The 26,806-nt window shown below is 35.7% G+C and overlaps 2 protein-coding genes across 3 annotated transcripts; both read right to left on the bottom strand.

The window, feature by feature from the left end:
* Positions 1-2,695: 2,695 nt before the first annotated feature.
* Positions 2,696-14,018, bottom strand: tram2 (translocation associated membrane protein 2). The gene is made up of 11 exons (XM_048207770.1): positions 13,783-14,018; positions 11,090-11,153; positions 10,809-10,918; positions 10,500-10,616; positions 10,346-10,404; positions 9,499-9,583; positions 9,301-9,371; positions 8,733-8,837; positions 8,036-8,179; positions 7,788-7,948; positions 2,696-3,535 (listed from the first exon to the last, which is right to left on the bottom strand). The coding sequence occupies exons 1-11, from the start codon at positions 13,900-13,902 to the stop codon at positions 3,459-3,461; spliced, it is 1,113 nt and encodes a 370-aa protein (XP_048063727.1). The 5' UTR covers positions 13,903-14,018; the 3' UTR covers positions 2,696-3,458.
* A 3,743-nt stretch (positions 14,019-17,761) lies between these two features.
* On the bottom strand, positions 17,762-26,466 carry xkr5a (XK related 5a). 2 transcript variants are annotated; one of them, XM_048207768.1, is made up of 7 exons: positions 26,134-26,466; positions 25,070-25,253; positions 23,648-23,826; positions 23,343-23,555; positions 22,501-22,670; positions 22,192-22,303; positions 17,762-19,169 (listed from the first exon to the last, which is right to left on the bottom strand). In XM_048207768.1, the coding sequence occupies exons 1-7, from the start codon at positions 26,234-26,236 to the stop codon at positions 18,235-18,237; spliced, it is 1,896 nt and encodes a 631-aa protein (XP_048063725.1). In that variant the 5' UTR covers positions 26,237-26,466; the 3' UTR covers positions 17,762-18,234. The 2 variants fall into 2 exon arrangements, with proteins under 2 accessions (XP_048063725.1, XP_048063726.1); XM_048207769.1 differs by having other exon boundaries at positions 26,108-26,231.
* Between the last annotated feature and the right edge of the window lie 340 nt (positions 26,467-26,806).

Below are 26,806 nucleotides of genomic sequence, written 5' to 3'. Positions count from 1 at the left end.
CGTTAAACTATGAGAAAAAAGTCGTTAGATTATGAGAACAAATTCGTTAAATTATGAGAAAAAAGTTGTTAAATTTCGAGAAAAAAAGTCGACATAAAATGTTGAGAATAAAGTCATTAAATTATGAGAATAAAGTCATTCAATTACGAGAAAGTCATTAAATTACGACAACAAATTCATTAAATTATGAGAAAAATGTCGTTAAATTTCGAGAAAAAAGTCGTTAAATTATGAGAACAAATTCATAATTTAACGAGTTTATTCTCAACATTTTATTTCAACTTTTTTCTCGAAATTTAACAACTTTAATCTCAAGATGGTTTTATTTTTTTATTATTGCTTGGCCCTAATCCTCTTCCATACACATACATGTATATATTTATGAAATATATTATTTTGCAAACGATTATATTTATTTTGCAACCGATTAATCGCGATTAATCGTTGCACATCCCTTAAAATAGCATCATCTACTCCCTTATTGGGCTGATAAGTAAATTGAAATGGATCCAATAAATGCTGTATGTTTTCCACTATATACCTCTTATAACAAGCATTTCGCAACATTTAAACACCAAAGAAGTCAATGCAATTGGATGATAATCGCCAAGTTAATTTTAGGAATAGGTACCATAGCTGAAGTTTTTCTATAAGGTTGGCACTACATGCTGGTCAAGAAACAATAAAACAAAAACTGTGGATAATTGCTCAGCACAAGATTTTAATACATAACCACAAATATTGTCTGGCCCAGGACTCATTTTTGGAACATTATTTTGACATCAGCTTCTGTAATAGAAAAATTATTAGTCGATGTCAAAGCATTTTCTTCATTTTTATTTCTCTCCTCATTATTCCCCTCAAAACGAGAAAAGAACAAATTTAACCTGTTTGCTAGTTCAAAATTTTCATCTATAGCTGTCGTGTTTATATTTTTCTTCCCTATACTCTTATGTGGGATATTAATCATCGTCCTAATTCCCTCCCAGGCCTGCATTTCCTTGTGACATTTTAGCCTCAATTTCTTTGTTTATATAGTTTGTGTATAGGGCCTTATCTACTTTAGTTTGTCTTTTGATTTCTCTTTGAATGTCTCTTTTTGCTAAGACATCATTATTAGAATTAATAAGCTATTTTCTTCTTGTTTTAATTTCTTTGTTATTAGGATATATTTTATACGTTTTTGTGGGTATAACTGACTCCACACAAAAACTAATATAATCTGAGACCACAGTTGTATGAGTATCTAGGTCTGGGGAGTCAAAGGTGTCCCATTCAAACCAACCCAGAAGGCACTTAATACTCTCTTTATTCCAAATCTTAACAGTCTTAACCTGAGGTATCTCCCTTTCAAGAAGTCTTTGATGTTTAGGTTGAAGATTAACAACATTATGGTCAGATCCTCCCTATGGTGGCATCGTGGTGGAAGAAAAGGCACCTTTAACGTTGCCATAACACTTGAATAAGTCTTATTTTTCCTAGTGCAACAATTCACATATAATAAGTCCTCAAATCCGTTCAATAAACTGTGAAGCCAGTTGGTTCAACCTCATGTTGAACCACATGTTAAGTGTGTGAAATGTATTCATTTAACGAGAATTACTTGCTAGATTAGAAAAATAAAATCTTGTAGCAGTATTATTAAGTATTGTCCTGGGGAAATATTTAGTCACAACTGTAAACTCAAAAACTTTGGCTGATCATTGGCAGTGGTTCTACAAGATGGAAACATGTTAAATCTACTCAAACACTTAATGTAGGATGAACTTGATTTAATCATGTCTTATTTTAGTTCATCCTACATGTTTCCATCATGTGGAACCACTGTCCACGACTGAATCAAGTTCAACCAAAGAGCTTCTATTTACACGTTAGTGTTGCCAACCAAAAGATGGTACTGGTCACATTAATAACATTCCCACAGCAACTGTTTATTTATTTTTTTACAAAAGCTATCTGAATTATTGTTACACTGTGTCTACACCAGATGTGAGCGGTGCGATGCGACAAAACCAAACAGAACCCATTATAATTAATGATGCTATCTACAGCGCATCCAGACATGGTGATAAAAAAAACAAGATGGGAGGAAAAATTATGTTAATGCTTTTGCATTACACACAAACCATTAAAAATGTTACTTGAGAATTTTTTTTAAAGAACACTAAATATTTTTGGGAATACAAAATTCATAATTGTTTTAATTAGAAAATAAAATGGCAGTTCTGAAGGAATGTATTTTTAAGAATGTTTTGTGAATCAGTCCACTTGATTTTAGTACCATTAAATGTTTTGGGGTTTTTTTCAATAATGAAATATTTCATTAAGTGCTTTTCTAAAATACAGTCCATATATGCCATGGTGCTCATATTTAATTTTCTGTTTTTAATTAATAAAAAAACATGTCCAGGCATGCTTTTTATAAATATTTGTATTACTGATGAGAATGTGATTTTTGCATTACACAAATGAAGCATTTTATTTAATAAACAAATTTTTTTTGCATTGAAAAATAGGCTTTAATGCAACAAAAGGTATTTAAATATTTCTAAAGTGCCATTTTAAATATAAATGTTTTCAGTTTATGCTGATTTTATTTATTTTTATGTATGAGCAGACAATGAAACAAAACACCTTTTTCTTAATGTAAAACAATTTTCTTGGATGAAATGTGACATGATTTCATTAAAGTTACTCTATTACCTAATGTGAATTATCCGTTTATTTGATGTAATAAACAATGAAGTAAATAAAACAAAGGCTGAAATGTTTCTGCAAAGACAGACAACTCAAAAAAAAAAACAATTTAACTATTCAAAAAGGTTCAATATTTATAAAGCATCGTCATTTACAATCAAATATCAAACTGCACAAACGTACAAAGCAGAATAAACGCTCATTACAGGAGAAAGGCTGAGTGAGTGAGTGTGTTCGCTGTGTGTTTGCTCTCATTCAGGGTCACTTCATTACCGCAACACTTGTTCCTACCTCAAACCGGACAAAAACATGGATTTTCCTTGTCTCTTTTGCCGGTTCATTTTGGATTGTCATGTAAATCTTTTGTTCATTACAAACTCAGAATGTGTGAACGAGTCTCACAATAACACATTTGATTCAAATCATCTCAATGAGTGTCCTTTCTAGGCCACCATAGTCGCCGTTTTTGTACCTCAAGATATGCAGATGCAGAAAAACAAACTAACCTCAAAACAGCGCTTTAATAAAGAAAGACTGAGTGAAGTTTAGAAACATATGCAGAAGAAATAACATGAATACTGAAACTGGAAAGAAGTTTAGAACGTTGACAAGAGCCTGTTGAAAGTCCTGTTGTCACTTCCTTGGAGAAACGCCACATGCACTTCTCTTGACGTGGTAACAGGAAGCAGCAGGCAGATGATCTGTTTCCTGTTCCTGTGCCCTCGATGTGTGGAGGCCATCTGCTGGAATGAGGCTGAAGTTTACGGTGCTTTGATCTTCTTGAGACGAGGAGACGTGCCGTTCTCCGCTTTAATGAGTCCATTCTCATGATGACCGACTGCAGAACACAAACAGCTCGTGTTAGATCCATCACTGAACACCAAACAACGTCATGTGTAACCCAAGACATCAGACCTACAAAACCAGCGTTTGTCCTTCTGTGTGTCACGTTTTGGCTTTCACACACACACATAATAAAAGAATATTATTGCCCAGAGGCCAGGCAAAGTTCACCTAGAAACCTTAAAATAATTTCTAAGCTCTTCACAAAAGCTTTGTGTGACCAACAGTTAAGCCATAAATCTTGCCTACTGCAGTAGCTTGTATCGCACTGCATATGAAAAAGTGTAATGAGTATTTAACACTTTTAGGTAAACTAACTCTTAAGCTTAAGGTTCTGACATACATCAAGTGAAATAGAAGAATGAACTGGTGTGACTTCATTTAGAACAAAGGCCATGTTCACACAGCAGCAGAATATGGTTGTCAGTCCTGTTTTTGAGTCATTGATACGGTTACATTCACACACAGTTCAGTTTTTTAATGGTAGTGACAACCGCATTCTATAACCAAACTCACACCTATACGTTTTCAGGACTCACAACCACATTCTTGGAAAACTCGGGCTGTGTGAACAGAATTGGACTGGACAACTAGTCATACAGAGCGCGTTGGCCATGTGTTGCAGGTTTTCAGTAAGTTGCTTGTGTTAGTTCGTTTCTGGAGTTTAAAACAGCTTGCAAAAGTGAACTTTCACTTTGGCTGGTAAACACCTTTGAACTACCATTGGTCCATGGCAATTATGTAACAGGAAGTGTGGATCTGGGGCTCCACCTTCTTAGTGAGATATATATATATATATATATATATATATATATATATATATATATATATATATATATATATATATATATATATATATATATATATATATATATATATATATATATATATATATATATATATATATATATATATATATATATATATATGAAAAATGTTTCAAAATTAAACTAGATGTTAAAATAAATTATATATATATATATATATATATATATATATATATATAGTTTAATTTTGAAACATTTTTCATCTTAATTCAAAATATAAAATAAAATCAAAAAAACTTTTAATTTGTATTTTAACAATGTATTTATTGTATTTTTACAGAAGTACTGGATAAAAGTTTATAGTTTGGATATAAACACTGATGTCTACAGAAGCAATCAAAATAACATGAAATAAAGATTGTATCAATTACATCGTTACACCAGTAGTTGGTGATAAGTGACAGTTAATGTATTTGTCATTGAATCATTCATTCAATAGATTCATGAAATAATTTTTTTTTTTTAAAAAAGCTGATTCATCCAATAATGAAACAAGAGAAGCATTTATGAGTGAGTCATTGAATCAGTCATTCAATATTCTTCAGCCCTGTCCCAAATGGTCTCGTGGACTTAAATTGTGCGTGCTCGCCGAGTCTACGAGTCCGTAGGCCGTCCCATTCAGCATTTTAACGCTCTGAAGTGTGCTCAGCAACGCCCCCTTTGTACCCTTGAAGCGGTCTTCCGCGAAGCCCGCATAAATGCAGGCTCCGCACACTTTAACTACCCAGGATTCCTTGCGAAATGTCAATCAGACAACGGATGGGAGGAGATTTCGCTCAAGAGCAATTGATGACATGGCTGAGAAGAAAATACTTAAGTGTAAGTATCATTACGGTTTTTATGACCTAGGTGTACATTTTACCAGTTGTTACCTACAGTTTATAGAAACAGTGGTTGATATCTCAAACATAATAACAGCGCGTTGAATAATACGATCGCATTATGATTCATTAAATAAATAGAACCGAATGTCAGGGCTTTACTGAGTCGTATGTAAACCTAGTATTTATATTTAAACCTGTAAATAGGGCTGCACGATATATCGCATGAGATTGTCACACGCATTTCGTCAGTAAAGCCGGTTCCCCAATTACCGCTAAATCGCCATCACCTGCTTTCAAATGGAGCGGCATTTAATAGACAGAGCCGTAGATCACTGAAAAGCCACGCAATATCGCGTTCATTATCGAAGGCGATTCATCTGCGATATGACAAGTTCGATTTTGACAAGTTATAACGTTTAGCTACAAAGTCGATAACTTTTATTTCCTTACCCTTTCCTCCGTGCATAACATCAGCATTTGTATGCTGTTGTGGAAACTGCTCTAACAAATAAGAACTGTACTGAAAATTTCCTACCAAATGAACTAATTCATCAGGGGAAACCTAGAGTTGATATGGTCAATCTGATTACTCAAGGTTTGCAAAAAGAACAAGATGAAATCAAGAAGAAACAAGAGGAGGAAGAGAGGAAGAACCACGAGAGGAGAAGGAATGAAGATGGATCCGAAGGCCAAGGAAATTCTTAAATTATTGAGACAACAGCAAAGAATTAATTTGAGATTGATCATGCTTATTAAACAATCATGTATGTTGAATACTTTTATGTGTGACTTGAAACAGATTACAAACGAGGTTGAGGCTTTGAATATAAAAGCTTCAGCGCCGGTTGAGTCTGAGTATTATAGTTAAAGGCCAAAGAGGTCAACATTTAGAATGGCTAATATGTATTTTTATTTCTTCTACATTTTCTTATTTTTCTTAGAAGTGATAAGCAGAGCTAACGACAGTGTATGCTTTAGTTGCAGAAAGGGGAAGTAACAAGAAGAACTAATGCAAGGCTAACGTATGTTTTTTACCACAAGTAAATCGAAATGTGTATTTTTAATACAAGCTATATGCCTCTTTGCAGAACTAGAATGTTTAATATGAAAGTCGTTGAGTTTAAGTTAGAAAATGTGTTAAGACGTGCTGTACGTGTGTAACCCGTAGATGACCTCTGTATCTTGTACTCTAACAAACAAGGAGATGTTTTTGAGTCAGGAAGGAGGATGTGTTTAGACTATATATTGGAAGTTGTACAACAGAAGATTGCCACACCCCGGGTGAAGACTTTACTCGCTTTTATGTTCTTTGTAATTTTTTTATTTCTGTATCTTGTTATTAAACTGAAGCCATTGTATTTGGCGATTCGTAAACTTTTCTAAACAAGACTCAGAGTGAAATTACTTTTTACATAAGACTATTATCTGAACCTGCAATTACTTTACTCCATCGAGCCTCAAGAGCACCGGACCCTGACTGAGCCGGTGCGGACTCCACCTCGAAACCACTGATCTTCATACAACGCTCTCAATCCTTGGTAAGTCCAAATCTTTTCATGAAGTTAAGGATTGTAGAAATGTGTGTATGATTAGTTGGAGGTTGGGGGGGATAATAAATACAACACTGCACAAAAAATAATCTCGTATTCTACTATGACGTCGGAGCGCAAAAATATGATTTCTCTGCATGGCAAGCCATCTCGCAAACACAATGGTAAAAACAACAACAACAACAACGGGCAGCATATTCCCCGAACCTGCAGCTCCTGTCAAAAAACAACCAGACCATTATTTCCAGCCTGACGATCGAGTCTGCCCTAAAAATGCCTCTCAATGCGCCCTCGTGGACTCGCGCCAAGGGTCCTATAGGTCTGCACTACATGACGTCACCAAAGTGTGGACTCTGAGGAAGTCCACAAGTCCGGAGTGTGCCATTTGGGACAGGGCCATTCAAAAATAAAATGAAAAATAAAAGCCGATTCATCCAATAATGAAACAAGTGAAGCATTTATGAGTGAGTCATTGAATCATTCACTCAACCCAATTTTTTACAACAATTCAGATTAATTAAGCCTCTAGTAAATTACATGTTATTTTGTTTATTTGTCAGATCTCTGTTTGAAACAAAAACATTGTGATTCTCTATTTATCCAGAATTATGCAGCGCTAGCATATTTCACAATATTTGCATTGTTTTCTTTTTGTACTGTGGATTATTTTCCCATTTCCATTTTTTTGATGAGGCACTGCCACTCTTGCCTCCTCAGAGAAAACACCGCTGGCAAGTAGTTTCGACCTCCCGAAATGAACCTGATTTTGTTTGTTTTTTACGGCACACAAGTTAATTTTTCTATTTAACTTGAAGTATATCCAAACCTTAAGCTTAAAAGCTTAGTTTAACCAAAATTACTCATGTTTTCTCCTGTTTTAGCCAATGGTGACATTTATCTTGTTATTGAGAGGAAAGTGCGCAGCAGATATTGTTTGCCAACAGTATAATGATGCTCAGATATTTCTAACTTCTTTTTACCCCAAAGCGAAGATACGAGTATATCAGTGTCTATCTAGTGCGGTATAATTCTAAATGAGCGTGTACCTGAATCCCGTTTCGGCGTGCGCTGCATCTGTTGTTTAGCAGCGGCTCTCTTCCGGGCCGCCTGCTCCAATCTCAGCTCGCGCGTTCGGCTCAGCTGGAAACGGAAGAACTTCCAGAGCAGCCATGATTGAGTGAAACACACCATGAACAACACCAGCAACCTGCGTGTCAAACACACACACACACACACTCATGTCCGGGTCTCTCGTGATGTGCTGAACTACAATGAGCGTGAACTTGAGTCTCACCTGATAGAAAGAGTGTTGAAGTTTCCAGTCTCCAAATCAAGCGTCTGGTTTTCAGAACGAGCCAATCCGAAGCCGACAGCCAGGAACATCAGAGTCAGAGTGATCATACGGGTCAGGACGAACCCAACGGACCACATCTCAAACCTACACACAAACACAATACAAGCATATTGCTGTTATATAGAGAGATTATGATATACACTACCGTCAACGTTTTGGGTCAGTTAATGCTTTTGAAATGCATCTCTTGTGCTCAACAAGGCTGCATTTATTTGATGAAAAATACAGTAAAAACAGTAATATTGTGAAATATTATTTTCATTTAAAATAACTGTTTTCTATTTGAATATATTTTAAAATGTAATTTATTTCTGTGATTCAAAGCTGAATATTCAGCATCATTACTCCAGTCTTCAGTGTCACATGATCCTTCAGAAATCATTCTAATATGCTGATTTGCTGCTCAAGAAACATTTATGATTATCATCATCATCATCATCATCAATGTTGAAAACAGTTGCTGCTATTCTCTTCCCAGGATTCTTTGATGAATATTAAAGTTCACATCTTTGTCACTTTTGATCAATTTAATGCATTCTTGCGGAATAAAAGTATTAATTTCTTCTAAAAAAAATCTTTTGAATTGTAATGAAATTAAAGCATGATTTTTCGCATATGTCTGAGGGAGTTTGCTCACATTTTGTGGTGGTTTTCATCAATGAAGTAGAAGAGTCGAGACAGATGGAAGCCCATCTCGGAAAGATACTGCAGAAACAACAGAACCAGCCCGACCCGTGTCAAGCTAAAGAGAGATGAAAAATATATATTAAATTAATCATTCTTCATGCAAATATCTGATATTATACAGTAATAGTTGTTAAATTATAATATTGTTTAAATAAACTTGTTTTTTTTTTAGTTTAGAGCACACATATAAACATCCATGTATAACAAAGCCCTAAAATTATATATTTTACTTATGTAATGTATGAATATTATACATATACTGAAATATTACGTATTTATATTCATTATAAAATTTTGTATATTATATATTTTTTATACATACATGTACATATATATGGAAGTTCTTTTGGAAACAGTATTTTGCTGGTACACTGACAAAAGAAAGCCCATTGGTAGTGTAAATAACAGACATGGTACCCGTTTCATACCATAAAAGACTTTTAATAAAAATCAATCCAGCAATTTTATGGCGATTTATTGGTTTTCATGTGTGAGCGCGTCTATAGTCCATGACTTACTTCAACAGATACGCAGCGAGAATGTGTACCAGATAGAGACTGATGTACTGCAGCTGACGAGGGATTTCCTCCTAAAAACATTAGAGCAACACAGTTATATTTTTATTATATTTCTTTTATTATATACTTTAATTTTATTATGCGTATACATACGTATGTCCCCTGCAAAGTTTCTGCGATCCTGTCGTCTTCTCTTACCTTTCTCACTTTCTGGAAGTAAAGCTCAGGTAGTGCGTGAAACCAGTATGCCAGCTGTGTGAGGTAGAAGAACTTCACCTGAAACCTGACAGAAAGACGATTACAATCACATGACAGAACCAACCACAATCAATTCAACCACCGAGATGTTTTCATCCAAAGTTGAGAATTTAACATGCACAAAATTGGAATATCGAAACAAATATTTGCAAATAAAGCAGCATTTCCGTCCCATGAGTTTAAGAGGACATCACTTTCTGGGAAATTGCTGCAAAATATCTGTAATAAAAATGGAAGTTGCTGCAATCGGGAAAGCTAATGTGGCTCTTTTTTCCTCCATCATAAATGACTTATGTCGAATGAAACGCAATAACTGCTGTCATGTTCTCTTGTGTTCGGATGCTTGTGTTTGAGAACGCAATCATGTGATAGACAGTTCTGGGAGGGAATTAAACCAAATCATTCTGATGATAGACTCTGACTCAGACATTTCAGAATGATCAAACCAACATTTGATATGCTGTGATGCGATTGGTCTGCTGGTTAGTCTAGTTATCCAATCACATCCTCTGTTGAGGCAAAGTCACTTGAGTTTTTTATTGCACACTGAGGGATTTATTCAGCAAATGTGTTTCCATCGTAGTTAATGCGCATGTCTTTTTAAATTAAAAAAAAAAAAAAAAAGTATCCCCCTCAATTGAGCACAAATTTTTATGTGCATTTGTAGAATTTATGTGCATCTTTGCCTTTCCATCCAGCGTTTTTTTATGCAATATCCCAAAATGTGCATATAAAGTGTTTTTGACAGTTTTCATGAGATTCATGCTTTGATTATGCGTGTACGTACCTCAGGTGAACATGAGGGTAATTCTCCCAAAGGCTGCTGGGATGCAGGAGATATCCCTCCTATTAATCACATAAACAATTAAGTGCCAAACAGAAAGCTTGAGGTTTAATATGTTGTGTGTGTGTGAGAGTGTGTGTGATCTGCCGGTTCTTACTGTGGCCATGACATAGAGACTCCATACACTGGACACCAGGTAAAACACACACAGCTGCCCAGATTCATTAAACTTTGTGTTTTTACTCTTTGACAGGTGGAGACGACGGTTTACCTTCTACAATGAAGCACATGTAAAAAAAATTACAATAATATGGTATGCAAATTAAAGAAACGTATCTGTTGCTTGCAAAAAAAACTACTTTCTAATGATTTTTTCTCCCATAATGGAGCCATCTATATGGCTGTGCATCCTGCACTAATAACATTAAGCTACATTACCCAAAATGAATTGCAATGTAGCACTTACATCTAGCACATACTCCTGCACAACTGCATGAAGGATGATGGTGATACAAAGATAGAAGAGGACAGTGGCACAGTCTTTCCATCCGTAATGATACAGAGTCACTTCTCCGTCTGAAACACACACACACGTTAGCTCCTGTTACTGATGCGTCAGACCACACTGGATATGACAGACTACAGTATATCAAAGCAAATGACTGTGTGTGTGTGTGTGTGTGTGTGTGTGTGTGTGTGTGTGTGTGTGTGTGTGTGTGTGTGTGTGTGTGTGTGTGTGTGTCACACCTGCGCTCATGGTGCTGATGTTGTACTGAGGCTGGATGAATAAAATGGCTGTTTTTGCTGTTGTCTGAAAGAGAGAAGAAATTTCCTCAATGATGAGCTAAACACACAGATGTGACCCTTTACCTTTTTAACACACACATATAGATCACGTTCTATAATAAACTCATGTGCTTTCATTCTGTTACAGCTGAAATTTAAAGTTTAGATTTATTACTCGTTCTTAAACATTTAAAAATATTGTTAGACACTTCCTGTCTGCGTATTTTATTCTGACGGCAATCCAATACAGAGACTCAAAAGGAATAACATAACAACAGTGGGAAATATTATATAATATAATATCCAAAGAAAAGTCTTATACATAAAGTATTTTAATAATATTAGTAGTTTGTATTGTATTGAAGCTTGTTCCTGCCACAGAATTTAAGAAAAATAAAGTAATTGCTACTTTATATCTCACAATTTTGACTTTTTTCCCACAACTATAAGTATAAACTTTAAATTGTGAGTTATAAAATCCAAATTATGAAATATAAACTCGCAATTTGAAGGAAAAAAAAAAAAATCAATGTTGTTTACTTGCAACTTGCAAAATGTTTACTTATTAGTACTTATTCTACTACTTCCTTATAAAATTTGTTTATTTAAAATGTTTAATAAATGGGATTTTGTACAAAATTGTCATTTCAATGTCAAAAATATTGCTGTCTGCTACATTGTTGCACATTTGACAAATAAAACATTGACTTGAATTGACTGAAAATAATAGCTTATTATAATAATTCTAGTAGTAATGCAATACATTACATTTGCATTACTTTTTCTCACCTGGGCTGGGCTGTTTGTTTGTTTTTTAATAACAACAAAATATTTTTTTATTTTTTTGGCTAATGTTAAGGCCCTTTTACACCAAAAGTGAAATGAATAAGCCTCAGGCTGTACATTGGCTACCTCTTTGTCCTCATCCTTGCTGTTTTTTTGTTTGTTTGTTTGTTTTAATGTAAACTCTAAATATTTGTTTCAATGGAAGTGTCTTACATTGTTCCCTGTCTTGTTATGTACATTAAGCAATAATAATAATTAAAAAAAAAGCCTCAGGCTGAAGGAAATGTATATTTACACCTGTACAGTAGAGGGTGCCGCTCAAACAAAGCTTTCAGCTGTGCTGACATTCTGGATTCAAGAAGAACAGGATACAAGAGAAGGAAGTTCAACACTCATTTCTAAATTTAATCTAAAGTAATTTTTGCTATTGGTATGGTTGAATTAGACCATTGAAGGTCAGCAGCAAAGACACTGGTTAATAAAGTGAGATTAAATACATAAAGTATATTTGTGTAATTTAATATAGTTAATTATTACAGATTTACATAAAAATCTGAGATTGCATTTAACTGTTTTTACTCATTTTGAGGAATATGAATGTTGTCATGCACGTGAGATGAGTAAATGCATGTTCACATTCAGTCTAGAACTACAATAACCGTCATGTTCACACAGCGCACAACACCTGCACTTCATTTCTCTCAACATGAGGACAGGAGAGCCGTCAGTCAGTGTGAAAAAAGTAACTTGCGTTACTTATTTGAACTTAGATATTTTGATGTAAATTGAAAAAGTAATGTGTTAAATACTAGTTACTTGTAAAAGTAATCTGATTGCGTAACTCAAGTTACTTGTAATGCATTACACTGAGTGGAAGTGATGTGTTCATGAATACCGTATGGATAATAATCAGAGGATTGACATGCACATTGAAGCATGAAAACCAGTGCTGACATTCCTCATGCATTTCAGCAGTTTGATTCATGAGAAATTGCAAATCAAATCAAATGAGTTTCCACAGATTTGTTTATTAAAATTTAAAAGCATGAACACAGATGTGTTGGAATGAAACACAGATGTTCAGAGCAGCAGGTGTGAAGGGGAAACCCCTCTGAACACACATATGTGCATGACAGATGAGATGGTGAAATGAACCTTGAAGAGAGTTTCATTCAGTGTTTCTGTTTGCCAGGCTAAAATGACAAACCTGAGAAGACTTTATATGGAAACTGTAAATGCCCATTTTTTTGCTTTAGGGTTCATAAGCGACAGATTCATGATGTAAATGAATATGAAGCGGTTTTGAGATTCCTTTTAGATTCTTATTGGATTCTTTTGGAATGTCAGTAAAATTGGGCGCGCGTGAGAGACTTGACGTGGCACTTCAGCAGAAACCTGAACATCATAAAACTTTAAAATACAGCATTATGACACTTGTTCATAATGCTTTACGTATCTTCATCATCATCATCATCACAATGCAGAAATATGGGCCCAGGTGACGTTGATAATGTTTTGAATAAAGTTGTGAATATGAATTCTTTTAATGCATTGAACTCAAGCAGAGTGTCGCTTTAATGCACACTTTTAACGTAGATTAAATGCATAAACTTAAATGTTTATGCATTAAATGTCTGACACTTACTTTTACAACCAGCTAACGTTAAGTGGATTAGATTTGATCCAAAAGCTTTACACATTCAAATAAAAAAACATTTTGGTCTGTTTTTAAAGTGACACTGTGTGTCTTAAAACTGCATGTTTGCTTTTGATGTAAAAGTCAGAAGAAAAAAAGAGAGACAGGCAGAAAAACAGCTGGCAGAGAGACAGACAAGAAAAAAAGAGAATCCAAAACTCTTTTAACTCACCTCAAACATCAGTCCAATCAAAATGAAAATCACCAAACTAAACACAATGTCCGCGTGATTCTGAATGAGAAACTCTTGGCTGAAGAAAGGATAACTCTTATTTCTTCTGCGAAAAGCCATTTTACAAGTTCCCGACTTTCAGCAGTGCCTTTTTTTCCTCCAAATCTCAAACTTCCACGAATCACTCCAAACTTCAGTAAGCGCACTGCGCATGCGCGCTTTAGCCACGAACGAAAGCTAGTTCGCATGCGCGGAAGAGGTTCGAAAGGATTGGTGGGGTGGAAAATTTAGAAATGTACTCCTTTTGTTTTTTTTTAATACATTGAATAGTTATTAATAGCCTATAAACTAAACTTTATTTTCATAAAAATATTAAAATTGCTCAAATGAAATCGGAAATTTTAATTTCATTTAATAATATTTTAATAATAATTAAATAATAGATTAAATAATACATTTAATCGTGTAAAATCCGCAGCAGCAATCGCTGTAAAATATTTTTTAAATTCGGTTTCTTATCAGAAACGACTGTGATTGGTCCATCCCTACCAGCGCTGGGAAAAGTAACATGTACCACGTGACAGCAACAACTATGTGCCGCTACAGAAACTGTCTGTATGATCATTTACAGCTGAAAAAATGACTTTGAATAGCCAGTTATTAAACTGAGAATTTTCATGTAGCTTAAGCCTTGCATGTGAAACCAGGGGCCTGTACCATGATGGTAGTTGAACAAACTCAGGGTTATAGGATTAGTTTCGAGTTGACAAAACCAAACCACTCCTATCTGGCTTTGTTGGTACCATGATGCTGATCATCAACTTTCTCTGTCAACTCAGGCTTTGATCCTGAGTTTGTGGAGCGCGTGCACATGAATCTGTGACATCAGTGCCAAACAGCCAATCACATGCCTTGCAACAGAGATAAACTGTGATTCACTTCTCGCGAGAGAGCCAGCGTGATTCAAAACTCTTTTGCTGAAAATGAAGAATTTAAACGCATTTACACTAATGGAAAATACTTGTCTGTGAAAGAGGACAAATAAAAGAAATGATCTTTCTCTATCAGTGCAAGTGAAAGTTGTGAAGTTAGTTTATATAGTTGATCATATATAGCAATAGAGACTCAAATATACAAGTTCACATGTAGTCATATTTAAAGAGTATATTTACTTATTTATATTACATAAGATCTATATATATATTAATATTCATTGAAACTAAATGCTTACTAACAACTGTTAAACTAAACTTGTGTGCATGTAATGGATTAATAAAAATATAGATAATTATACAAATCATATATAAATCATAAAATAATTCTAAGTAATTATCATTAAAACCAGACAATTTTATCATTAAATATTTGTTTTTACTATATTGTGACATTTAATTTGGAGGAAGAGAAACTGAGGGATGGACTTTATTGTGTTGGGTGTGTCAGTGTCACTTAGCTTACGTCTGATTGGTCCAATTTCAGTTTGAGATCTCTAACCTAGAACATAACCTGCCCCGGAGCAGGTTAGCCATGGAGCGTAAGTTACTATGGCGATGAACACCGCTAAAAGCCAAGTCACTTTCATGGTACCTAAAACCCAGGATTGGCACAAACTAATCTGAAACTTACCTGGTTAGCCAGCTAATCCAGCTTCATGGTACAGGCCCCAGGGGAGAGTCTTTTATTATACTGTAGATCGTAAAATGGATTATTGTATAAATTCAATGTCTTCCCAGTTCCCATAGCTGACTGTTATATTAGTCATAGTTTCCACTGTTTAATGTAGGCTATATTTGGCATAATTTGCAATTTCCTTTACGATGATTAATATTTTCTATGTGCAGCAGTATAGATAAAAAGTGAGCTTGATGACATATTGCACAAGTGGACAAATATGTGAGAGATATTAGGACACGTTCATAATTCTTGTGAAATGAATTTAATGAATAAATGGATTTCACCTTAAGAGCAAACAACCCACATCCAGAAAAATCAAACAAACTTTCATTCACAATATCAGCTAATCACTATAGTCTTATGGCTGAATTTGCTTTGAAATTATTGCTGATATTGACCTGTTAGGGGAAATAACCCATCAGTACTGTTTAAGCACACAGTCATCCTTCAGAAAAATGCATGCAAATAACAATTATTAGATATTATACGCACTCTCAAAATGCTTTAATGAAAAACAATGGAAAACACACACACAGTGAGCACTTCAAACAGTGAAAACACTCCAGTGGATATTCACTAAAACACCCCTGAAACATTATGAGCCAAAGGTATCATATATAGAATATGTTTATCTTTCAGAATTTGTTTTGTTTGAGATGTTATTTGTACAACTCTGTAAAGATGAGCTCCAACCAAAAACTGTTGTTATAAATATGTAAATGAACAAATCAATGAATTATAAAAAGTAATAATGAAGTAAATAACAGCGATAGATAGATAGATAGATAGATAGATAGATAGATAGATAGATAGATAGATAGATAGATAGATAGATAGATAGATAGATAGATAGATAGATCATTTATGTTAGGGTTATGGTTAGTTTTTAAATCAAGAAAAACAACTAAACAAAATTGACCAATGTTTTAAACACAAAATCATAGATTAGCAAAAAATTAAAAAAATTAAAATTCCAAGAAACAATGATACATCACTGTAGATGGCATTGAATTGAAGTTCCAGAAAAGATCAGAGAGCAAATATTCTGATGGAAGGATGTGGAGCAGTGGACCAAATCTATAATCTAAATATAATAATCATAATTTGAAATCATGGTTCTAATGCTGTAATGCATTTATGATGTTCTGAGATGAGTTTTGTCTATATTTATGTCTGTATCAGGCACCTTACACCAAAAAATAATAAACCAGACCACAGCCCTTCATAAGAGTGGAATTACATTACAGTCTGAGAGGACAGAAGTTAAACAGAACACACACACACACACACACACACACACACACACACATACATACACACACCTGTAGCTTACAGAAAGATTGTGCTTTCAGCTCAAACCAACAGCATGTAGATTTTTATTGGTTATGTTCAGAATGGCTTACTTCCATACATGCATGAAATACACAGATGAAGTTTTATCTCCTTTTTTAATTATTATTTGTTTGGACTGCCAATAGGTGCAACATTTTGTCAAATAACTGGATTAAAAATGTAAAATAACCATTTTTATTTCTGAGATGACAACTAGATGCTTCTTAATTGAACAAGCAATGTGATGAGATCATGTGATAATGTTATTTAATGTTGCATATTGCATACTACTTTAGACCCTATTTTATTCAAAAAACTAGTATGCATTTGTGCACTATTATTCCATTCTGAACATAAACAGATAGACAGTGAGGAACAAAAAACAGAACAAAAGAAAAATAAATATTCAAAAAAGTTTATATCTTCATATGTCTAAATGTTTTATTCAATGTCTTAAATATCCAGGTTCAAGTTTTTAATGTTCCAGCTGCTTGTATTTTATTCATTAATGCCCTGTTCGTTCATACTGACAGTGATCGTTAGAGGAAGCGGCTGTATGTTGGCCGTGAAACTATTATTATATTTTTTATGCATATATTTTTTACAAAAGTTTGGGGTCAAATTTTTTTTTTGAAAGAAAATAATAGTTTTATTCAGCAAGGATGCATTAAATTGATTAAAAGTGACAGTAAAGACATTTAATGTTACAAAATATTATTAATATTATGTACTTATCCTATTCAATCCTGAAAAAATGTATCGCAGTTTCCACAAAAATATGAAGCAGTAACTGTTTTCATCATTGATAATAATCAGAAATGTTTCTTGAGCAGCATATCAGAATGATTTCTGAAGGATCATGTGACACTGAAGACTGGAGTAATTCAGCTTTGATCACAGCAATAAATTACATTTTAAAATATATTCAGATAGAAAACAGTTATTTTAAATTGTAATAATATTTCACAATATTACTGTTTTTATGGTATTTTTGATCAAATAAATGCAGCTTTGGTGAGCAGAAGAGATGCATTTCAAAAATCTTAGAGACCCCAAACTTTTCAACAGTAGTGTATATATGTTATATATATATTTTGCGTGACAACGAATCTGTTTTCCTGCCACTTCACATTCTGGAGGGGAAAGAGTATAGAAATTGCAGCAGAGTATAATCGTATCATGGACAAGATAAATAGCTTTCCACATTTTTTTTTTTTTTAATTATATCCCTGAATGTGGGCAAAGACAAATTACACAGAACAGTGAAACGCTCATAACAGCATTAACTCCTCCTCCATCTTACCTTCACTCCTATCATCTTCACTCTCATTGGTAGACGCCATTGAAGCTCATTTGCATAAAGTTAAAGACACGTTGCAACAGTGCCTCAAAACTTTCACGCTGGAAAATCGCTGTCAGTGTGAACGCCCCTTAAAGTTCATACTGTTAAAACCCACCGTCCTCCTCCGGACCCCTGCGGGACAGAACCACCTGCCTGCGGGGGCCTCTGAGGTGGCTTCCAGAACTCTCTCCGTTTAGTCCAGGCGCGGAGGTGTAGCAGGGCCCCGCTCGGCCCAGAAACCCCCTGACGAGATCCCTGTGTGGCCCGCCGTCTATGGGAATGGGGCTCAGCTCATCCAGAGTCTCCAGCCCAGTTCCAGAGCCGAAACCGAAGGCCGTCTCGCGGTCCAGACGCGGGTTACTGGAGCTGCTCGGGGATTGTGGGTCGGCGCTGAAGTATAAAGTGGAGCTGGATTCGGTGGGGCAGTAATTGGGTTCAGGACTGTCCCCAAACACAGACTTTCCCTCCGGCGAGCTCCTCTTGCACTCGGAGACGGGCGACTCTAATGGGCTCTCCATTTCGAGACTGTCATCCTCATCTGCTTCCTCTTCCGCTCTGGCTTCGCTCACGCTCTCAAACTCTTCCCTGCAGTCGGACAGTGGCGCCATTGTGTCGTCCCGGCTTTCCGAGGTGGACACACACCCGTCTTCTATAATTTCTCCCTTCTGATCCACCATCAGTATCCCGGATACTCCACCCGCCCCATACGCCCCGTTAATCTTACCCGGGTCACCGGTTTTCAGGGCGAGTCGGATCAGCAACCAGTGATGGTGGCGGCACTCCCCATCCGGCTTCACGCCGCAGCTCCCGGGATGCTCCAGCAGAGAGCCGGGAATCCCAGAGAGGGAGAAGGAAGGATGAGAGGATGGGAAGAGCATAGGAAGAGGGGCCAGAGGAAGACTTTTGTCCCCCAGAGAGAAGGACGAATTGCCCTGCTGAAGACACTCTCGGCCCATGTGTGCCCGCTGATGCAAACCCTGAGAGATTTCAGTGGATTTGGGATGCAGGAAACGATAGTACAACATCAGGGATGTCAAACCTGAGAAAGATAGAGAGTAATAAAATTAAAGACAACCTATAACGCCCCTTTTACAAGATGTAATATAAGTCTCTGGTGTTCCCAGAACGTGTGTGTGAAGTTTCAGCTCAAAATACCCCACAGATCATTTATTATAACTTGTCAAATTTGCCCCTATTTGAGTGTGAGCAAAAACACGCCACTTGTGTGTGTCCCTTTAAATGCAAATGAGCTGCTGCTCCCGGCCCCCTTTCCAGAAGAGGGCGGAGCTTTAACAGCTCATGCACGTCTGATGAATGGGTAATAATTTATAATCAAAATAATGTTTTAATCATAATAATGTTTAATCAAACAGTTAAAATGACCAATAATGGTAAAATTGCACTTTAATTTCTGCATTAATCTCAAAAGACTTCTATTTCAAATAAATGCTGTTCTTTTGAACTGAAATCTTGAAAAAAAAATATTATGGTTTCCACAAAAATATGAAGCAGCACAACTGTTTTCAACATTGATAATAATCAGAAATGTTTCTTGAGCAGCAAATCATCATATCAGAATGATTTCTGAAGGATCATGTGACACTGAAGACTGGAGTAATGATGCTGAAAATTCAGCATTGCATCACAGGAATAAATTACACTTTAAAACATATTCAAATAGAAAACAGACATTTTAATTTGTAAAAATATTTCACAATATTACTGTTTTAACTTCATTAAATAAATGTAGCCATTGTGAAAATAAGAGACTTCGTCCAAAACATTGAAATGCATTTTAATTTATATGGTATGGTACTTAAATGTATAACATACCATGGTAAATTTCAGAAAAGGAACATTAGCAAATTCAATTGTGTTGCAAAGCACTTGCATTTTTAAAAAAAAAGGTTTGGCATACCAGTGTGTGCTTATTCATAAAGAGCATTTTTTACTTTTGCATCATACCGGTTATTTTACACACAGAAAGACCTGTTTTTATTTAATGAAATATATTTAAGGGAAAAATACTTTTCAGTGCAAATGATCAAACCCAATGCAGAATAAATGAAAAATGCACTTTAAAGGCACACTACATAAATTCTCGCCACTAGAGGTCACTTATTCAAAACAAAGGCGTAGCTTGATGACGCTTTGATTTCGCGGAATGATGGGAGGTGTTGTCTTCACGACTACAGCCGGTGGAAAAGAACTGGGACGGGATTCAAGCAGAAATCATGTTCATGGATGAGATTATTAACATTACTGTAATATGAAGCAGAGCAGGGCGAGTGTTATGAGAGCTGAACGAGGCCGCTGGAGCGATTGCTAAAGAGAGACGAGCACGACACATGGCTCGAGAGCAGCGGGACTTTTATTATGCCACAGTCGCCGCTTTTGCTTCTTCCGGTCAAGCGTATGAGAGGTAACGCAGCGCTGTTTATCATATTAGATACATTTGAGTGTGTTGAAAGTTGTTATAGTGTTACTCTGTGCTCTATTATGAGACACTTAATGCACACTGTAGTAAGCTAGATTGATATTAGGCATGGTAAAACATGGTGTTCTTGGTAAATCAAGAAAACGAGATCTAAAGAATAAGACTTACTGTGTTGAGCTATATAACATGATTAGTTTTCTGTCTATAAATGTATCCAAACAGTTGCTCACCTGTCTAATAAAAACACATAATATATTAAAGCATCTCTGGTGTTTTCATGGTTTCTACAAAATAAGACGGAAATCAAGGGTAATGCGGGTATGATGTCATTGATAGGTGACGCACAGACACAGTCCATGTCCTGGTTAAAATTTCTTATTTCTCTGGATTTAAACATTCTTGGAAACATCTGGGATAATGTAAGAACACACAAATATATAACAATAAAATATATACAGTACAGTCCAAAAGTTTGGAACCACTAAGATTTTTAATGTTTTTAAAAGAAGTTTCGTCTGCTCACCAAGGCTACATTTATTTAATTAAAAATACAATTAAAAAACAGTAATATTGTGAAATATTATTACAATTTAAAATAACTATGTACTATTTAAATATATTTGACAAAGTAATTTATTCCTGTGATGCAAAGCTGAATTTTCAGCATCGTTACTCCAGTCTTCAGTGTCACATGATCCTTCAGAAATCATTCTAATATGCTGATTTGCTGCTCAATAAACATTTATGATTATTTTCAATGTTGAAAACAGTTGTGTACTTTTTTTTTCAGGATTCCTTGATGAATAGAAAGTTCAAAAGAACAGCATTTATCTGAAATACAAAGCTTCTGTAGCATTATACACTACCGTTCAAAAGTTTGGGGTCAGTAAGAATTTTTATTTTTTTGAAAAGAAATTAAAGAAATGAATACTTTTATTCAGCAAGGATGCATTAAATCAATCAAAAGTGGCAGTAAAGACATTTATAATGTTACAAAAGATTAGATTTCAGATAAACACTGTTCTTTTGAACTTTCTATTCATCAAATAATCCTGAAAAAAAATATTGTACACAAATATTTTGTACAATTGTACACATTAAATGTTTCTTGAGCAGCAGATCAGCATATTAGAATGATTTCTGAAGGATCATGTGACACTGAAGACTGGAGTAACGATGCTGAAAATTCAGCTTTGCCATCACAGGAATAAATTACTTTGTGAAATATATTCAAATAGAAAACAGTTATTTTAAATTGTAATAATATTTCACAATATTACTGTTTTTTACTGTATTTTTAATTAAATAAATGTAGCATTGGTGAGCAGACGAAACTTCTTTTAAAAACATTAAAAATCTTAGTGGTTCCAAACTTTTGGACTGTACTGTATATATGACAATATAAAATATATATTTCAACAAAATATATAACACTGTTCTAGTGGGTTTTGGATATTTTAATCTAAAAATCTTACATATTGTGCCTTAAACCATTAATGAACATAAAAACACAAAACACTTTCATTGTTTATTCTGGGTGTCTACATTATTTTTCATAGTATGACACAATTGTTACTGAGATCTGTCTTACTATCGTGCGCTGAACACACACACAGACTCTCACCGAGCAGAAAGCTGCACAGCACAGCAGTGGGGACGGTCAGGCTATCCCATGATGCATCAGTCAGGATGTCAGATGCAGCCAATATCAGTGTAACATTCTCCAGCAGCATCACCTACACAGCACAGAAACAACAGAGCTGTCACTCAACTGCTTAAAGGAACAGCTCCAAATAATGCATGCTCTATTCCTTTAAATCCATATTCATTTTCTGCATATTGATAGGCTCAATAGAGAGTCTTAGAAAAACAGATCATAACATTATTACGAATATATCTCATGCTCTCATTAAGATTGTGTGTGTGTTTGTACCGTATAGAATCCTGCCATCCGGAACCGGGAGGGTCCGTCCTTCACGTTGAGAAACAGGAAGATGTGTACGCCTCCCAGAATGATGTTAAACACGCGCCATGACCACTGGCCCACATATATATCAGTCTGCTGGGAGACCAACCACAGCGCAGCCATCAACCAATGAGACGCTGGGAGAAAATGAGACACACAAAGATTAAAAAACGTATTTTCTACGAACTGAGGGATGAGTCAGTAATATTATTGTGTGTGGCAACTGACAGCATGCTATAGAGGCGGTTCATAAGCTGTGGGGGAGAATGCACTTAATTATCAATAAAATAATGTCACAATACACCAAAAATATCATTTGTGCTAATTATTATTATTATTTTTTAAAATATATATTTCTTCTTTTTTTGGTGCAATTTTTTTCTTTTGATTGTAGCATGAAATCATACACTACAATTCAAAAGTTTGTGATCAGTAAGATTTTTTAATGTTTCTTCTGCTTACCAAAGCTGCATTTATTTGATCAAAAATACAGTAAAAACAGTAATATTGTGAAATATTATTACAATTTAAACTGTTTACTATTTGAATAGATTTTAAAATGTAATTTATTCCTGTGATCAAAGCTGAATTTTCAGCATCATTACTCCAGTCTTCAGTGTCACATGATCCTTCAGAAATCATTCTAATATGCTGATGTGCTGCTCAGGAAACATTTATTATTATTATTAATGTTGAATAAAAGTATTAATTTCTTACTGACCCCAAAGTGTACATTCCTTCAGATACTTCACTGGTAATTTACTAACAAAACCCGAGCATGCACATCTATAATCTTCATTCAGACTCACCCACGACCCCGATGATCCAGCAGCCGAAGGTGCGGGTGAACAGGGCGAGGCTGGTGAAGCGGGCAGCTAACATGCCTGCCCTCCACAGCAGCTGGCACAGGAGCGCCGCTGGCGGCATCTGCAAATGCCCAGGACGGATCAAGCAACAGGCCCGACTGTAGAGCACCAGCGCCCAGGACAGCGAGAACAAACACACGACACCGCACAGAGCAACTGCAGACAAAAAACACACACGGTTATCTATAAGAGTTTAGAAATGACTGTTTTCAAACAGGTTTCAGTCTGTAACTGAGCTCAGGGCTGACCTGGAGATGAGAAGCCGTAGCCGGTAATGGTAAGAGCGTATGTCTGCAGAAGCGTCTGCGGTAGAGTCATCAGCAAAACCTCCAGCAGACGCAAAGCAGACACGTCTGCCTGCTGCATCACCTCCTGTGACTGCGACGAGCCTGGAGCTGTCCATTCACACACACTGCAATCCCAAAACCTGACACACAACACACATCAAGTCACCTTTATTTTTATAGCACTTAAAGGAGACCTATAATGCCTCTCTGGTGTTCCCAGAATGTGTCTGTGAAGTTTCAGCTCAAAATCCCCCACAGATCATTTATTATAGCTTGTCAAATTTGCCCCCTATTTGGGTGTGAGCAAAAACACGCCTATTTTGTGTGTGTCCCTTTAAATGCAAATGAGCTGCTGCTCCCGGCCCCCTTTCCAGAAGAGGGCGGAGCTTTAACAGCTCAACAACAACAAAGCTGGAGAATCTCACGCAGCCAAAATGAGGATTGTCAGTAACGGTGTTCAGCCTTACATTGTTCAAACCGGAGTCGACACTGATGGAGAGACTCAGGAAGAAGTTACAACTTTTAGAATGAAACTGGACGTTTCTGAACGGTTAGTGGATAAATTTATGTAGTTGCTGTGGAGTTGATTCAACTCATCGACTAGCATGTGCCGTCATGTTCATCTTTTATGCAAATCCAGCGTTGAATTGACCCTCGTTTGTGAAGCAGTCCGGCGTAAAATGACGGCATGACAACAACACTCTACTACAACAACTCTTCCTCTTCTCTAAAGCAGCCCAACATGGCCACACCCCCTTTGTTGCATGTTCTCGGGGGCGGGGTTTATGTAAATTTTAGGGTTAGTGATGTCACTAACACGGGAAGAAGCTCGTTGTAGTTCCTACCAGCCATTTGTTGTAGGCCTTAAAAAGTGAATATCTCCCTTTGCATTGAACTTTGAGAGTCGTAAATTTGCAGATGTTGTTTATGATCTAACAGCAACATTACACACTAACTAAAGTTAAAAAAGTGAAATCATAATCAAGGACATGAACAATACTTCTAAAGCATTTATTAATTTTAGTTTATATTAATTTCAACATTTACTAAAACATTATTACAATCAAAAGTTGTTTCTGTTAACATTAGTTAATAGGCCTCAGCTAACAAGAACTAACAATGAACAGCTGTATTTCAATCAACTAATGTTAACAAAGATGAATAAATACTGCAACAGATGTATTGATCACTGTTAGTTAATGTATTAACTAATGCTAACTAATTGGACTTTATTGTAAAGTGTTACCAATTAATGATATATTAACTTAAATTTTACATCTAAGGGGTTCGGCTGACAAAAAAGTTTGGGAAGCACTGGAGTAAAAGAAATGAATTGTATTTTTTTTAAAGGAATTGTTCATTTAAACAGAAGCACAAACACACCTTTTGAAGATGCCCAGGTGAAGTGTGTGAATGATGAAATTGTGGCCTGTACGTTTGTCTCCGTCGGCCCTGTACCATCTGAAACTCAACACCTGCACCAGTGACCCCGGCAACATGAGGGCAAAGGTCAATCCGGCCAAACACAGCTCCTCCTGCCACAGGTAGAAGCCCAAACAGCAGACCACTGATGAACAGCAGAGAGAACATTTGTTACCAAACATCTCCATCTGTGCACTTGAATATGTTTGAGATTATCTCTATCAAAAGAGCAGTGAAATGGGATGAGATTATATCACAGTAAATCCACGTTAAACTGTAATATGATAGAAACAATTCTGTAATCTGTCATTCCTGACAGTCAAGCTTTGACAGATCAGGTGTTTCGAGGATCCCTAAATCTCTAAAGGTGCATCGGAACAATATTTATTTTGAAAAAGCACCCTTCAAATAAATGTTAATTAAATGTTTCTGTTTAGTATTATACATCTAACAATACTCTTACAGTGGATGGGAAATTAAATATGTTCAGTGTGATACAAAGTATATATTACGTTTTAATAATTCCCTTTGTCTTCAGTGCATTGACAACATAAAAGCCAGTTATTGTTATTATAATACAACATGTCGTCTCCATAACATCATGCTTAATATTTTTTATGCACACAGTATATATACATATATTTTTCTATATATCCTCCTATATATTAATATATTTCAGATATTTTTACAATATATTAATATATAAATATATGTGTCAGTATTTACATGGTGCACTTCCAAGAATACCATGGTGCATGTCCAAAAATCCATTGTAGTACCGAAAAGCACCATGATTTTACCATGTTTCTGTACAGGTGTCACGGTTACATGGTATTTCAGACATGTACTGCAGTATTACCATATTTTTGGACGTTTTATGGATTTTGGACATCTACAATAATAGTCCCATGATTTATCTTGGAATATTATGTAAATATCATGGTAAATGAATACGGTAACGTTCGTTATAATGTGATTTATGGGGTGCATTAGATGCACCTGTGATGCGGTATAAGGTCACTCACGCGCCGCTCTCTCCGCCAGCAGCACGAGCGCGGACGCAGCGAGCAGCAGCACGCGCCAGCAGCTCGACCACGCGCCGCATCCTCTCCGCTCCGTTACCGGCATCTCACCGACCGGGACTCGGCGTTTCTCGAGACATCTTTGTGTTTGTTGTTGTTGTCAGCGGCGGATCCTGTTTCTCCTCTCCTCTCCGTTGTCCTGTCAAAATATCTGACGTCATTCATCTGGATTTTTAAAGAGACAGTAACGCGCATCCGCTGATAAATTCATGTTGATGTATGAATAGATGGATTTGTTTTATTTTATTAGATTTATGTAATTATATTACATTCCTACCTATGGTTGCGTGTGTCTGTTTGTGTGTAGGTGTAAATGTGACCCGGATGTTTACAAACAGATGCTGTTTTGTTGGACAACACAAGAGAAACGTGATATCAGCAGTACACACACACACACACACACACACACACACACACACACACACACACACACACCCCTAAGGTATAAAAAAACGCCACACGTGTATTTAAAATGTAGTATAATCTATTTAATGGTTGTTTAAATAGCAAAACACGAAAAATAAAGTCATGAAATAGAACAAATGGAAAATACACTATATAAAAATATTAAAGCACTGTTTTGGGTAACAGAAATTGCACTAATAAATTATATAAA

This window comes from Megalobrama amblycephala, linkage group LG11 (genome assembly GCF_018812025.1).
Source record: "Megalobrama amblycephala isolate DHTTF-2021 linkage group LG11, ASM1881202v1, whole genome shotgun sequence".
In the NCBI taxonomy this organism is placed as follows: domain Eukaryota; kingdom Metazoa; phylum Chordata; class Actinopteri; order Cypriniformes; family Xenocyprididae; genus Megalobrama; species Megalobrama amblycephala.
The sequence above is the reverse complement of the archived record's forward strand: the minus strand, read 5'-3'. Positions and strand labels throughout refer to the sequence as shown.

Coding starts and splice junctions, on each gene's coding strand:
- tram2 (XM_048207770.1), bottom strand. CDS start 13,902: ATGGCTTTTCGCAGAAGAAATAAGAGTTATCCTTTCTTCAGCCAAGAG. Junction 9,584..10,345: donor TACCCTCATGTTCACCTGAG/GTACGTACACGC, acceptor TCTTTCTGTCAG/GTTTCAGGTGAAGTTCTTCT. Junction 9,372..9,498: donor ACTTCCAGAAAGTGAGAAAG/GTAAGAGAAGAC, acceptor TAATGTTTTTAG/GAGGAAATCCCTCGTCAGCT.
- xkr5a (XM_048207768.1), bottom strand. CDS start 26,236: ATGCCGGTAACGGAGCGGAGAGGATGCGGCGCGTGGTCGAGCTGCTGG. Junction 23,556..23,647: donor CTACGGCTTCTCATCTCCAG/GTCAGCCCTGAG, acceptor TTTTGTCTGCAG/TTGCTCTGTGCGGTGTCGTG. Junction 22,304..22,500: donor GGATGGCAGGATTCTATACG/GTACAAACACAC, acceptor TGTGCTGTGTAG/GTGATGCTGCTGGAGAATGT.